General features: G+C 35.1%; 2 protein-coding genes across 2 annotated transcripts; both read right to left on the reverse strand.

Annotated features, from left to right (window-relative positions):
• Positions 1–293: 293 nt before the first annotated feature.
• LOC311085388 (mast cell protease 1A-like) lies at positions 294–4201 on the reverse strand. The gene is made up of 8 exons (XM_084117900.1): positions 4142–4201; positions 3324–3406; positions 3004–3076; positions 2635–2739; positions 2398–2548; positions 2151–2292; positions 607–861; positions 294–516 (listed from the first exon to the last, which is right to left on the reverse strand). The coding sequence occupies exons 2-8, from the start codon at positions 3375–3377 to the stop codon at positions 358–360; spliced, it is 939 nt and encodes a 312-aa protein (XP_083974026.1). The 5' UTR covers positions 3378–3406; positions 4142–4201; the 3' UTR covers positions 294–357.
• A 518-nt stretch (positions 4202–4719) lies between these two features.
• Positions 4720–6792, reverse strand: LOC311084659 (granzyme B(G,H)-like). The gene is made up of 5 exons (XM_084116843.1): positions 6716–6792; positions 6467–6617; positions 5756–5888; positions 5413–5664; positions 4720–5249 (listed from the first exon to the last, which is right to left on the reverse strand). The coding sequence occupies exons 1-5, from the start codon at positions 6777–6779 to the stop codon at positions 5094–5096; spliced, it is 756 nt and encodes a 251-aa protein (XP_083972969.1). The 5' UTR covers positions 6780–6792; the 3' UTR covers positions 4720–5093.
• Positions 6793–14316: the final 7524 nt, after the last annotated feature.

A 14316-nucleotide genomic window follows, 5' to 3' on the forward strand; every position in this document is an offset into this window, starting at 1 on the left:
ATATAAAGCAGATGTTCAATCAATTATTGTGAAAATCTCATAATCTGCAAAGTTCCAGTGAATTCTTGCTTTACAATTCTGTCCCAATCAAAGATGGTTTGTGCTGTAAAGGCAGTGCAGTTTCACAGTGTTCAAGACGGATGTGGTAAAACTTCACATCAACTTCAACTTCAATGTTGCATAAACCATTGTGGGCAGAGCATTTTGCCTACTGGAAATATTATATCTGTAATCTATAAATGTGATACAAAAAAAATTAAAATAGGGATAGATTAAAAAAAAAGCAACTTGACTCATGGATGATTGATGCATTTATTGAAACAATTTGGAGACATTCAAGACAAAATCAAGAAAATGTTAATAAACATTTCCAATAAACTTATGTATCCATGGAAGATATGCTGAAACCTTCATGTAAACTTCAGGTAGTTTAGGTGAATTACAGACATCTGGGTCTCCGAAGGATGTGACACCAACTGCAGTGTCTCCACAAACCAAAGGACCTCCTGAATCCCCCTGTTAACAATGCAAACACAAAGTGCACAGTTTTGGGCTTCATATCAGTCAGTGTTTGGATCAAATGACAGATGATGATCTTATACTTACGGTGCAACTTCCTCCATCGCCATATGTACACATCATCTGTGAAGCTGAAAAGTTGTCTTCTCCCCATTTATTTTCACAATTTGTGTTATTTATGATCCTCACATTTGTCTCCATGAGACGACTGCTAAGTGGGCCATTAATATTCAGTCTTCCCCAGCCTGAAACACTGCACACCGAATGCACTTCATAGTCTTCTTCTTTCATTGGTATGGAAATCCAGTTGACTTTCTCACTTTGGGTGACCTTTTTATCCAGCTGTTGCACAAAAATCACATAGAAAGATTTAATCATATTGAACGATGGTTTTCAAAATTGTATTTTATTCTATTTTATTTTATCATAACAGATGTAACCCGTCTTAGATCATTTCCCTTTAGTTGAGATTTGTTTGTCTGGTTTATTTTCTGATCAAGTATTTATGCATCTTTGTAGAGGTTCAGATATGCTTAAATATTGATGTATTGACAGCATCTAAATAAAAGCATTTACGTATGCAAAGCTTTAGAAACATGAATCCTTTATATTTATCTTATAAATGCTGGCTATTTGTACATTTTACTATATGATATTTTTGAGCCCCTGCACACCCATACACTAACCACTTCTAAAAATTATATACAAAATAATAAGATAAATGTGCAAATTGCAACATAGAGTACAATTACAGTGATTTAGCTGACGCTGCACTCTGTGTAATACTTGGTTTTGATTGGCCAGTCGTTGTATTTAGCGGTCTGTCATCCATCACACCGTTTTTTTTTTTTTTTTTTTTTTTTATGCCAAAAAATCTACAAAAATATATAACAATACATAACAACAGGAACAATAAAGACCGAGACATATATCATGAAAGCAACACAATTAAATACTGATTAAGAGTCAGAGGGGAAGAGAAGGAAAACATGACGATGCTGCATGTATTCGAGGTTTGTTTATGTCTCTTATCACAAATGCAACTGGCGCCATCTTGCGTCTTAGTTATTGTTATGGAAACGACCCAGTATTAATTACTTGAATATTGTTTAAGTGTTTGTCTTGCTGTCAATAGTTTTGTACGTTGTAGGGCTATTTTTTTCCTTAGCGGAAGTTTTTAAATAATGTACAGGTAAGATTATAAAATAATTTGCAGCTGTGTTAAGATATGGCCTATTGATCAGTTTAAAACATCTTTTTCACTTTAGAAATAATGGTCCAGATTATTAGTAGTTCCTGCATAGTGACTAGGTAACACGAATAATTAGTGATGCATTTTATGACTATTCAGAGTAAAAATTATGACTAATTACGTTTCAGACACGTGATAATGTGACATAATTTGTCAGTAGTTAATAGTTATTTATGAGGCTGATTAATTATTGATTACCTAATAAGGAACTATCTCCTGAATTTGATAATACTTACTGATAAGCTTGTTTCTATATTAGTTAGTAGATGAAGTGTTAATGTTAGTCCTGCATTACTTCCTGCTTAGTTATTAATGACAGACCATTATTCTAAAGTGTTACCAGATATCATTTTGAACTGAAATGAGTGCAGATTGTTACCCTTAAAAGCATAATGTCATTCCTAACAGGTTCCACGGTAAAGTCTGGATGCTGGTAGTAGGACTTTACTCCGATGCGGACTGAACCCTCAGCCGTGTTTTTTAGGTCATGTGCACCAACCACAACTGTCATACTCGCCAGTCTGTTAATATCAAATAGATTTTATCAATATAATCAGCCTTTTCTTTTAGAGTATAGAAGCCTATGTCAAATGTCATGATAAACATTTCCAAACAATAGACTGTACTTGTTCCAGCAATGTGCTGCAGTCAAGACAAACTCATCAGAAATGAGGAATCCACCGCAGTTATGGAGCCAGTTCTTCTGAATAGAAACCATGTAAGGTCTGGAGTGGGGTTTGGCTTCTGTGCCGTTCACTATACCCACATTCACATGAGCTGAGAGAGAGAGGGGAGGGGAGGGGGGAGGGGGGTTAGTTGCATTATTAACTAGATGAATCAATATTCAGTTCAGTTAGTCTCACCAGTGAAGGTCAGGTGTGGCAGCAGAGAGGCCAGCAGGAGCAGAGAGATGATGATGATGATGGTCATGATGAAGACGACGATCAGTGAGCTCTGATGATAAAACACTGTATAAATATAAGGGTGGGTGGAGACATTGAGCTTCTTGTAACTATGTATCAGACCAGCTTCCATGGAACCACAATGTCATCTAATGATCTCAAACAAATTCAAGTGAGCTGTAGACATGACTAAGTGGATAATTAATAACATGGCATAAATAAATAAAATAAAAGTACTGAAATTCTAACAGAAAATGTAGATGGAAATTGAGAACCGTATTATAGTGCATGCAACTAAAATAATAAGTAACTAACTAAAAAAAAGGTCACCATGGCCTGGGTGGATGTGGTTGAACAGATATGTGGCTAGAACCGCAGTTGAGCTCATAAGCTCCACAACTCTCTGTCAAGATGAAAAACGGTAAGGGACAGTAAATTTGCTGTTAAATTTGTACATGAAATACTCTCATGAATGAACATACCTTAAAATGTATTAAAAACAACAGTTCAGGCAGAAAATCCATATCAGATTATACATTTAAGACATGGGCTGCATATGTTGTCAACAGGAAACAGCTTTTTTATCAGAATGTACAATCATGTTCAACTAATAAGGTTAAAAAAGAGCAGATCTTATCAGCAAGAATTACAGCATTTTCCCAGCCAGTTGCAATGCTCATTTGAATGTTTTGATTTGTTCTCATGGGTTTTGGGGGCAACGCATTACAAGTATCTGATAAAAAAAAAAAAATAAAAAAAAAAATGTAAGTAACAATTAAAGTTACACATTACTTTTCCAAATAAGCAACACTTTTTGCATTTCTCTCAGTTACTCAGAGACTATTTGGACTAGACCAACCGAATTTGTATATATTAAACTTGCATCTGTCTGCTAATTACTCATACAATTTAAAGATGATTACATATGACATCGTTCACAGTATTGCAATGTGGTTGCAATGTTAAAAATACCTTCAATTTCACTAATTAACTTTAGCTTTTTGTCTCAATGAGCATAGAATTATGAAAATATTAACTGTTTTAGGCCTACTATAATATTATAGTATTATTTATACAATAATATTACTGTAGCCTAGTCATATTTATCAAATAACAGTTATTGAGTTTTGTTTGTTTATGTGTAGAACATAGGCCTACATAGATTCAGTGTGCAGGTGTTACAGATGCTATTCAATCTCTCCATATTTCAGTGTCAGACGGGAAGAATTGAACAATTTGCAATGCAACAAACCTTTATTAAACATGCAATTTATAACTTGTTGCAACCGTCCCCAACCCTGTCAGCCATGACAGAACATCATATGCCTGCTAGACCCACTGACTTTGACCCATGTCACTTAGAAGTCAACAAAACAATAAGTCAAACTAAGTTAGTTTTGATTAATTCATACAAAATGTAAGGACAGTATGACAAAAATACATCTCATGAAAAAATTTACTTTCATACCTCCAAAACAAAGTTTTGTTGTTTGAATATGTCTACTGTCTTCTTGGTGGGGGGAGGGTCTAACTGTGCATGTTCAGTATGAGTGTCATCACTAGCTTGTTTCTGATTGGAGAAAAATGACATGTTGCAACCATCCCCTGTTGCAACTGTCCCCGGTCTCCCTAGACCAATGTGAGCATGCATTTACTCCTCTCACTTGAACAAAAACAGATTCAGTATTCCTCAAAATGAATAAAAACAGTGAAAAGCAAACTCAGAATATTATGCAAAAATGCAATAATTAAATATGTTAAATTGATAAATGTAATGTATGTACTTAATCTCACTTTATTATCCAATGTCTTTGCTGCTGACTTTTGTTGTTCCAATTCAATCAAGTTAAACATCACATTTGTGTTTCCCCCCCCCCCAGTAATTTTTGTTTTGCCTCTTCTTTTGCAATGGCAGCACAGCTGAAAGGTTTGTTTGAGCGGCGCCCTCTACTGTACAGATGTGAATCTGCATTTCCTTCATGATATTATGTTTCCCGAGAGCCTCTTTTCTGCTTTATGACACAAGTAACAAATGATTATACAATGTTCAGGATAATTTGTTTATTTTGTTATTGAGATGAAAGCGCACAGTACATATTTATATATATTGCAATGTATATTATGTTTATTGAAATAAGTTTTGAGGGCAAATTAACTTAACTTTAAAAAAGCAAAATCACCCCAGTTCCCTGGCAATTAATTAAATTAACATATCCAATAATGCTTGTTATCAATGGAAGATCTGAAAAATCTGAAAATAAACTTTTACTGTTACTGCAATTTCATGAGGTTATAAAATTGAGGACCATTTGACTTGTCTTGATAGTTTTATTAGAACAAGATGTGGGAGAAAATCTGTTAAACATTTGGAAACATATTTGATTAAGAACTAGTACAACACATCTTTTTTATTGTTAAAGTCAATTATTGCTAATTATGTCTTTGATCCATGGAAGATATGCTGAAATCTTCGTATAAACTTCAGGATATTTAGGTGAATTACAGTCATAAATGTCACCGAAAGATGTGACACCAACTGCAGTGTCTCCACAAACCAAAGGACCTCCTGAATCCCCCTGTTAAAAAAACAAGGATTCTCTTCAGCACACTGAGACTGCTTCAAGCATTGTAATGTGTTAAGTAAATCAAAATAATAATTTGTTTATTATTCTACAGATATATTTATTTTATTTGTTAATTACTAATATATATATATATATATATAAAAAGTTTACATACATCACAGGTTCCTCCATGGCCATATACACACATCATCTGTGCAGTTGAGAATGTCGATCCCCAAATATTTTCACATTTTTTGTTATCCATGATCTTCAAATTTGTTTCCATGAGGACTGGGCTTGCAGTGCCATTAGTTACTAAAAGTCCCCAGCCTGCAACACTGCAAACAGAATCTGCTGGGATGTCTTCTTCTGTCTTTGGTATTAAAATCCATTCGACATTTTTGTTCTTTTCGACTTTTTTCTCTAGCTGCAATTCAAAAATGCAATTATATGTTAATAGACAGTGTTTAAATGATTAGGTATCATTTTCAAAAACTGGTATAAATGCAGTCTGTTACCCTCAAAAGCATGATGTCATTCCGAAAAGGTTTTTCACTATAATCCAGATGTCTGTAGTAGGACTTCACTTTAATGCGGACGTTCATTTTTCGTAGGTCATGTGCACCAACCACAACTGTCAGCACTTCTTCTCTGTTTATGGAAACATTCATCTTAACTTCAGCTTTTAAGTTTCTTAATTCTTTCAGAGAAGATTGTGAAGGTATGATAAAACCATAATTGAGATTTTACTTTTAAATTAGATTAGTTCTTACGAAGATTTCAGATGACCCAAAACCTGTGAAGAGATTACGCCAACCCCTAAGAAGATTTCAGATGACGCCAACTCTGAATCAACATGCACCACTGCCAAATTTTCTATATATTGTAATCATTATGATCACAACTTGAACACAGTAAAAAAAAAAAAAAAAAAACCTTGCTGCCTTAAATTTTTAAGTACAATCAACTTGGATGTTTATGTAATTTCAACTTAAATTACATTTAAACTGACGTAAAAAAAATAGTTGAATCTTTTTTTTTTTTATTAAAATTGCTTAACTTATTTTTATTATAACTGCATGATTCGTATTATCTTAGCACTGTATATTTTTGTCATATGAACATTACTTTCACAGTCACCTCTGAAAACAGATTACTCTAAATTGTAATGAAGAAACATTTTTCTATAAATTCATGATTTTAGCTTAGAAAAAAAATTACAGTCTTACTTCATTAGGCAATGTCCAGCAGTCAAGACAAACTCATCAGAAATGAGGAATCCACCACAGATATGTTGACTTTTCACCTGGATAGAAACCATGTAGGGTCTGGAGTGGGGTTTGGCTTCTGTGCCGTTCACTATACCCACATTCACATGAGCTGAGAGAGAGAGTGCTGTCAGTCAACTTATTCAGCACATATACGAATCAAACATTCTTAAAAATCATCATAATTTGCTGTAATATAATCAATATCACCAGTGAAGGTCAGGTGTGGCAGCAGAGAGGCCAGCAGGAGCAGAGAGATGATGATGATGGTCATGATGAAGAAGATGATCAGTGAGTGTCTGCAGAAGAAGCAGAGTATTTATTCTTTTTTTTCAGTGGGTGGAGACTAATGTCTAAAACCATAACTTCTTGTTACCATCATAAGCACTTCATCTGGCAAGCACCAGTGCTGACATTGGTGTGAGGGAAAAAAACGAGGTCCAAAAGCTCTATAAGGCAATGTCCACTTTTGTAAAACCCTAAAACAATTTTCTATGTAGGTAACACTATATACAAATGCAAGTTAAGTATGTGAAAGATTTTGCATATGCAATGCTACAGGTCACATGACCTTAACTGCATTGATGAATGCAGTGTATACATATTTTTTTCATATTAAATCTAACACATTTCCTATATGATAACATTGCACTGAAGTCATTCGAAGCATTTTTTCCCCTAGATAAATTTGTTTCAGGTTTTGTTCTTTCTTGAAATAGAGTGCAGAGAAAAAGCTAAAGCAATTTCACATCCTTTTGATGGACGCAGTAAAACTTCACACCCATTGTAGAAAGATCTCTTATTCAGCTCATCAGCTCCAACCACAGTGTCAGACGACAAAAAAAAAAAAAAAAAATTGTTAAAAGATGACGCATAATGTCACAATTAACACTTGCATGCAATATATAAAACACAAATATGTTTGAATACTTGGGCCGACATTAAACAGTTATGAGGCATTTAAACATTACAGGTTTTATATTTTTGTGTTTTTTTTAGAAGTAGACCAGGGGCTGTCAGCCATTTGACATGAAGTACTAATTGTCTTCATTATTAATCACTGTACTCCAAATCGAAAATAATATTCATAATGGCTATAAAACTGTAATGTCTACTGTGATATTGTTCTCAAACTGCAGAAGTGTTTTTATTTATTTATTTATTTTTTAAATTTCCACACATAATGGAAAGAGTTTCTGGTCTCTTTATCAGATCGGTTTCCAGTGCACCACAAAGTCATATCTAACGATCTAGAACAAATTCAAGTGAGCTGTAGCATGACTAAGTGAATAATTAATAACTTGTTAATTTTCACAAGTTAAAAAGAAAAAAAAATGACCTTAATATATTTATTTACTTCTTATTTACTTCTCCGGTGCTGCATCTCTTGTGTCACATCTTTAATGAATTACTGAAATTGGTACAGAAAATGTAGATGGTAATTGAGAACCGTATTATAGTGCATGCAACTAAAATAATACATTTTAAAAATACATTTAATAATAAAAAAAATTTTTTTTACTCATTTTGATAACATTTAAAAAATGCTTGGAGTGAAAATGAAACATCTTTTTTTAAATCAGAATGTACTATCATGTTAAACTAATAAGGAGAGAAAAAAAAAGTTGCAGATCTTATCAGCAAGAATTACTCATAATGAATATTGTGAGTGTGAAACAGCATTTTCCCAGCCATTTGCAATATTCATTTGAATCTTTTGATTTGTTCTTATTGGTTTTGCGGGCAACGCATTACAAGTAGGCCTACATCTGATTCTTTCTCTCTCTTTTTTTTTCACGTAACTAGTAAAGTTACTCATTACTTTTAAATGAGCAACAAGTTACTATTTCCAAATAAGTAATGCTACTCCGTTTTCCCATTTATTGACCAACATCTCTACTGTCCCCATGTTGAGAGAAATCTTGAGTAAGGTTTAGAGGCGTTGTGTGCGCTGTGTGTGAACATGATGGTTATTGTATTTCTAGACTAAATGTGAGCATGCATTTACTCCTCTCACTAGAACAAAAACAGATTCAGTATTCCTCAAAATGAATAAAAACAGTGAAAAGCAAACTCAGAATATTATGCAAAAATGCAATAATTAAATATGTTAAATTGATAAATGTAATGTATGTACTTAATCTCACTTTATTATCCAATTTCTTTGCTGCTGACTTTTGTTGTTCCAATTCAGTCAGGTTAAACATTACATTTGTGTTTCCTTTTTCACCCCCTTTTTGATTGCTAAAGTAAAAGTGTTTTGCCTCTTATTCTTTTGCAATCCAGAATGGCAGCACAGCTGAAAGGTTTGTTTGAGTGGCGCCCTCTACTGTACAGATGTTAATCTGCATTTCCTTCAGCCTGAGGCTTATTCATTTCACCTTTGGTCTGAAAGGGCCTTCACATTTGCCAAAAATAATACTTTTCTTTAATTAAAACATTAACAAGCAAGTCCAGCTTAGAAAAAGTAACATAACAAATTACTTTCCATAAAAAGTAACTAATGCAATTTGTTACTTTTTTAGGGAGTGCACAATATTGTAATGCATTACTTTTAAAGGTCCCATTGCATGGATTATTTTATTATTTTAGAATGTTTCCTGGGGTGCCCTTATAATGTTAGTATGTTTTTTAGAACAAAAGTTGTTATAATTTAGAAATAAGAAAGGCATATTTCCTAGCCTGATTTTAGCCTCTGATTTGAATGCTCTGTTTGAAGGGGCGTGTCTGCTGTGAGACTTCAGTGTAAACGCCCACTGCTGTGATTGGCTGACATGCTTGCATATGAAATAACTCTCTCGAATACTTTTACTATTACAGCTATTATACGAATCGTGAGAAGTTTTTTAAGTATTTAGATCTATTCCCATCACATAAAAGGTTGCAGTGATGAGCATTGAGCAGATGACAGCTTGTTGATCGCGTGAATGAAGATCTTATCATTGCAACGCAGTTTCTGCACTCTCACTAATGATTTCACCAATGCAAACATGAGGTAAGTACAGTAAGAGCTTCCTTGTGCAGTGTAACAGCGTCATTGATTTCATAACGAGTTTTGGCAAGTGTCCAGATAAACTCGCACTGTGTGATTGACAGCTTGGGCGATTGGAAAGGGATTTTTCTTTGATCGCTTTTTGTAATAATCACAGTTTTATTCAAAGATTATTTTCATCCTACTAAGAGAAACAACGTGAAGTTGATTGTTTAGTCACTGGCTTGATTTACTGATGCATAAACAGTATTGAACGATTTTGAGAGAAAGATTATCTGTCTGAACTTGAACAATTACACATCAGAAATTCACATAACCCACTTCTTCAGAGGCTCGGATGAAGGAACTAAAAAAATACTTTTGTATTCATTTGTACATCCAAACACTGAGCAACTGCCATGCTTCGCTCGTTTGCAAGCCATGATGTCTCTCGAGGAAAAACCAATATCGCGCTCGCGCAGCTCATTTTCTCATGGACGGGCCAAATTCTTTTTGCAGGGCAAAGAAGAGAAAGGGGAGGTAACCTTTCCCCTTATGACGACATAAGGGGAAGATTTCTAGATTCACCCATCTGAGCTTTCATTTTCTCAAAAATACCCAGGGCTTGGTTTACACCCATCAAAACGTCTAGCCACTGGGGGACCATAGGCAGGCTAGGGAAACTCATATTAAGGTTAAAAAACCTCATAAAGTGAAATTTTCATACAATGGGACCTTTAAAAGTTAACTTTCCCCAATATTTTCATGTACAAATCGCTTTGTTATTGCCAATGTGTGAACAGTTTGTAAAGAAACCTTAAAGGTCCCGTATTATGCCCCTTTTCACAAGATTTAAAATAAGTCTCTGATGTCCCCAGAGTGTGTATGTGAAGTTTCAGCTCAAAATACCCAACAGATCATTTTTTACAGCATGTTTAAATTGTCATTTTTTGGGGCTCAGAAAAATGCGCTGTTTTAGTGTGTGCCCTTTAAATGCAAATAAGCTGCTGCTGGACGACCCAGGGGGCGGAGCTTCATGAGCTCGCACTCAGTCTCTTAGGACAATTTCATTCTCACGGAATGATGATAATATCAGAAACTCTCAGTAACGGTGTTCATTTCGAGTCGGACAATAATGCCTACAGAGTCAGGGTGCTGTATAGAGATGGAACAGGTATAGTTTAGTAGTTTAATTACGGTTATAATGTATTTGTCATCTGCTTGTATGTATCCATTATTAATAGCCTACAAGTCGGCTGTTTCGGACCAGGTCCGAATGATGATCAAACATATACTGATGAGTTTAATAAAGTTTATTGTACATCACACAAAAGATGAAGCGTCAGTTTTACTTCAGAAAATCACCATAAGAGCTGAGTAAACACAGTAAGTTATAAGAAGTGCACAAGTACATAAACAAATTTCGGTAGAGTTGAGGGAGTATTTTCTTTAAAAACAAAATAATTCCACCTCGTCTTGGCTGCCTCAGATTTGGGGAGTAAATAGAGAGTGCTATGTGGATTAATACATCCAGCCACACAACACCTACAACGCTTGGAGACATTCTCGTCAGTGCAGCAGCTGTGAACTCGATCAGGGCGGGTCTATGTTGAAACGGCAGTGTCTGTCAACACTCGTGGGCGACAATCTGTTCTACTTTGATGTGTAATGTTGAGGTGTAAGAGGTGTTATGTTTCTGCACTCTTCCATTTTTAGCAAATGAATAAAAAGTGTGTCTAAAAACACAATTTTTGTGATGTTCTGTATTTTTTTGTGCACTTTATGGAACATCAGTGCCTCTTTAAATGATGAACTCCATTACTTGTGTTTGTTTTCAGGGATGATAACAGACGTCTTATACTTGTGCTACAACTGTTTGGCCTGTGCTACAAAACTTTCAACCTCTGTAGCACCAGTGCTATGTGCAAAAAAAGTTAACGTACAGCCCTGAATGTACAGGTGCTGGTCATATAATTAGAATATCATCAAAAAGTTGATTTATTTCAGTTATTCCGTTCAAAAAGTGAAACTTGTATATTATATAGACAAAAGGTTTTGGTTCTTTTGGCAGTGTGGGCCAGTGCAAATCCTGCTGGAAAATGAAGTCAGCATCTCCATAAAGCTTGTCTGCTGAAGGAAGCATGAAGTGCTCTGAAAATGTCCTGGTAGACGGCTGCGTTGAGTGGACAGCACAGTGGACCAACACCAGCCGATGACATGGCTCCCCAAACCAACACAGACTGTGGAAACTTCACACTGAACTTCAAGCATCTTGGATTGTGTGCCTCTCCATTCTTCCTCCAGACTCTGGGACCTTGGTTTCCAAATGAGATGCAAAATTTGCTCTCATCAGAAAAGAGGACTTTGGTCCACTGTGCTTTATTAAATCCAGAGTCAACGCAGGCGTCGACCAGGACATTTTTAGAGCACTTCATGCTTCCTTCATTTTCCAGCAGGATTTGCACCTGCCCACACTGCCAAAATAACCAAAACCTGGTTCAATGACCATGGGATTACTGTGTAATTACTGTGTGATTTCATGTAATATTCTAATTTTCTGAGATTTTGATTTTGTGGTTTTCACAAGCTGTAAGCCATAATCATCAAAATTATAACAAATAAAGGCTTGAGATATCTCACTTTGCATGTAATGAGTCTATATAATATACAAGTTTCACTTTTTTAACGGAATTACTGAAATAAATCAACTTTTTGATGATATTCTAATTATATGACCAGCACCTATAGCCTATTATGTTTATTGTAAGAAGTTTTGAGGGCAAATTAACTTAACTTTAAAAAAGTTATCTTCTTTAATTGGTATGGATATCCACTTGATATTGTTTAGTTTGCTTGACATCAGGGGAGTGAGGTTTACCTTCACAATTAGCTGGCCACCGTTACACTGACAGTGCATTTGAATGTAAAGAAGGAGCATGTGAATCTAGCCATTCAATGAAGAGTTTTTTTTCTCTCATAGCATGAGATGAAAAGAAAGACGTTTCTGTTCAGTTTGATCTTACTGAAACTAAGACATGTACATAGGTTTTTTGCAGTCTACACCGCTAGAGGGCGCAATGAGCACATGCAAACAAGCTTCACACACTATGTATCATTATCTTCAACTGACAGGAAGCCAAAAGATAAGGCAAATGGGTGATGAAGAGGGGGAGAAGTACATTAACATATTCTCCTCAATGCATGTTTAAGCAATAATACCTAGACTGTATGATACTTTAATACCTCTATTAGGTTCAGCTGTCAGATGAGACCAAACAAGACATAGTTACATGATAGAACACACAAGTAGATACATATGAAATGGAAAGCACATGTGCCCTGTGAAGTAAATGGTACAGATGTGTCACTTAGGTGCAAACTACTCTGTCTCTCCGTGTCTTTAATGTGACATTATTAAAAATGTGTTGAGGACCTTGCTGTGGTCTCTGCCCGTTTGAAAAATGCATTGCAAATCAATCAGCGATTAACAAATTCAGATTAGCTTTGTGCATTTTCAGATTAACCATACCTATTCGTGACAAGCGCCAGTTTAGAAAACCCACTATTGGTGAGTGGTGTGGTGTAAGTTGTAGGGAGGGGTGATATAAGATTAGTCCATCATAAGCGAGTGCTCGTCAATTGTCTGATATTTTAAAACCTCCATCCAGTAACACTAGTAATTACTAGTATTGTAGAAAAAGAATAATCCGAAAATATTTTCATAACCGCTGAACAGAGGCACCCTTATCACATGGGCTCCTAGTCTACAGCCTAGTCTGTGTTAATACGCCCCAATGGATTTTGTGTGTAATGCATTCTGCAGTTAGACAGGATGTTGTTACTGCAATTTCATAAGGTTGTAACATTGAGGATGATTAAACTTATTTTTGATCCATGGAAGAAAATCTGAAATTTTTGTATATATATTAGGAAACTGAGGTGAATTACAGAGATCAATGTGATGAAAAGATGTGACACCAACTGCAGTGTTTCCACAAACCAAAGACCCCCTGAATCCCCCAGTTAAGAAACAAGCTCAGGAAATAGATGTGAGGAAGAAAAAGTATATTTTATTTGTGTAATGCATTTAGACTGGATATTACTCAATTTCATGAGGTTGTAACATTGAGGACCATTTGACTTGTTGTTAACACATGATAGTTTTATTAGATCAAGATGTGGGAGAAAATCTGTTAAACATTTGGAAACATTTTGGATTACGTACTCAGTTTCTCACTTTATGATGTCAGTACTGTGAGTAAATTCTTGCTAATCCTTGTGGTCTAATGTCTACAACCATAACTTCTTGTTACCATCATGTAAGCACCTCATCTGGCAAGCACCAGTGCTGACTTTAGTGTGAGGAAAAAAGCGAGGTCCAAAATCTCTGGATAAGGCAATGTCCACTTTTGTAAAACCCTAAAACAATTTTCTATTTAGGTAATACATATATACAAATACAAGTTACAAGTATGTGAAAGACTTTCCGTATGCTAATATAGGTCACATAACCCTAACTGCATTGATGAATGCAGTGTATTATTATATATTTTTTCCCAGATAAATTAGTTTTAGTTTGTTTCAGGTTTTGTTCTTTCTTGAAATAGAGTGCAGAGAAAAAGCTAAAGCAATTTCACATCCTTCTGATGGACGCAGTAAAACTTCACATCCATTGTAGAAAGATCTCTTATTCAGCTCTTCAGCTCCAACCACAGTGTCAGACGACAAAAAACCTGTTAAAAGATGACGCATAGTGTCACAATTAACACTTACATGCAATAATATAAAACACAAATATGTTTGAATACTTGGGCCGACATTAAACAGTTATGAGGCATTT

The sequence above is a fragment of the Abramis brama genome, assembly GCF_963993115.1.
Source record: "Abramis brama genome assembly, chromosome: 6".
Taxonomy (NCBI): domain Eukaryota; kingdom Metazoa; phylum Chordata; class Actinopteri; order Cypriniformes; family Leuciscidae; genus Abramis; species Abramis brama.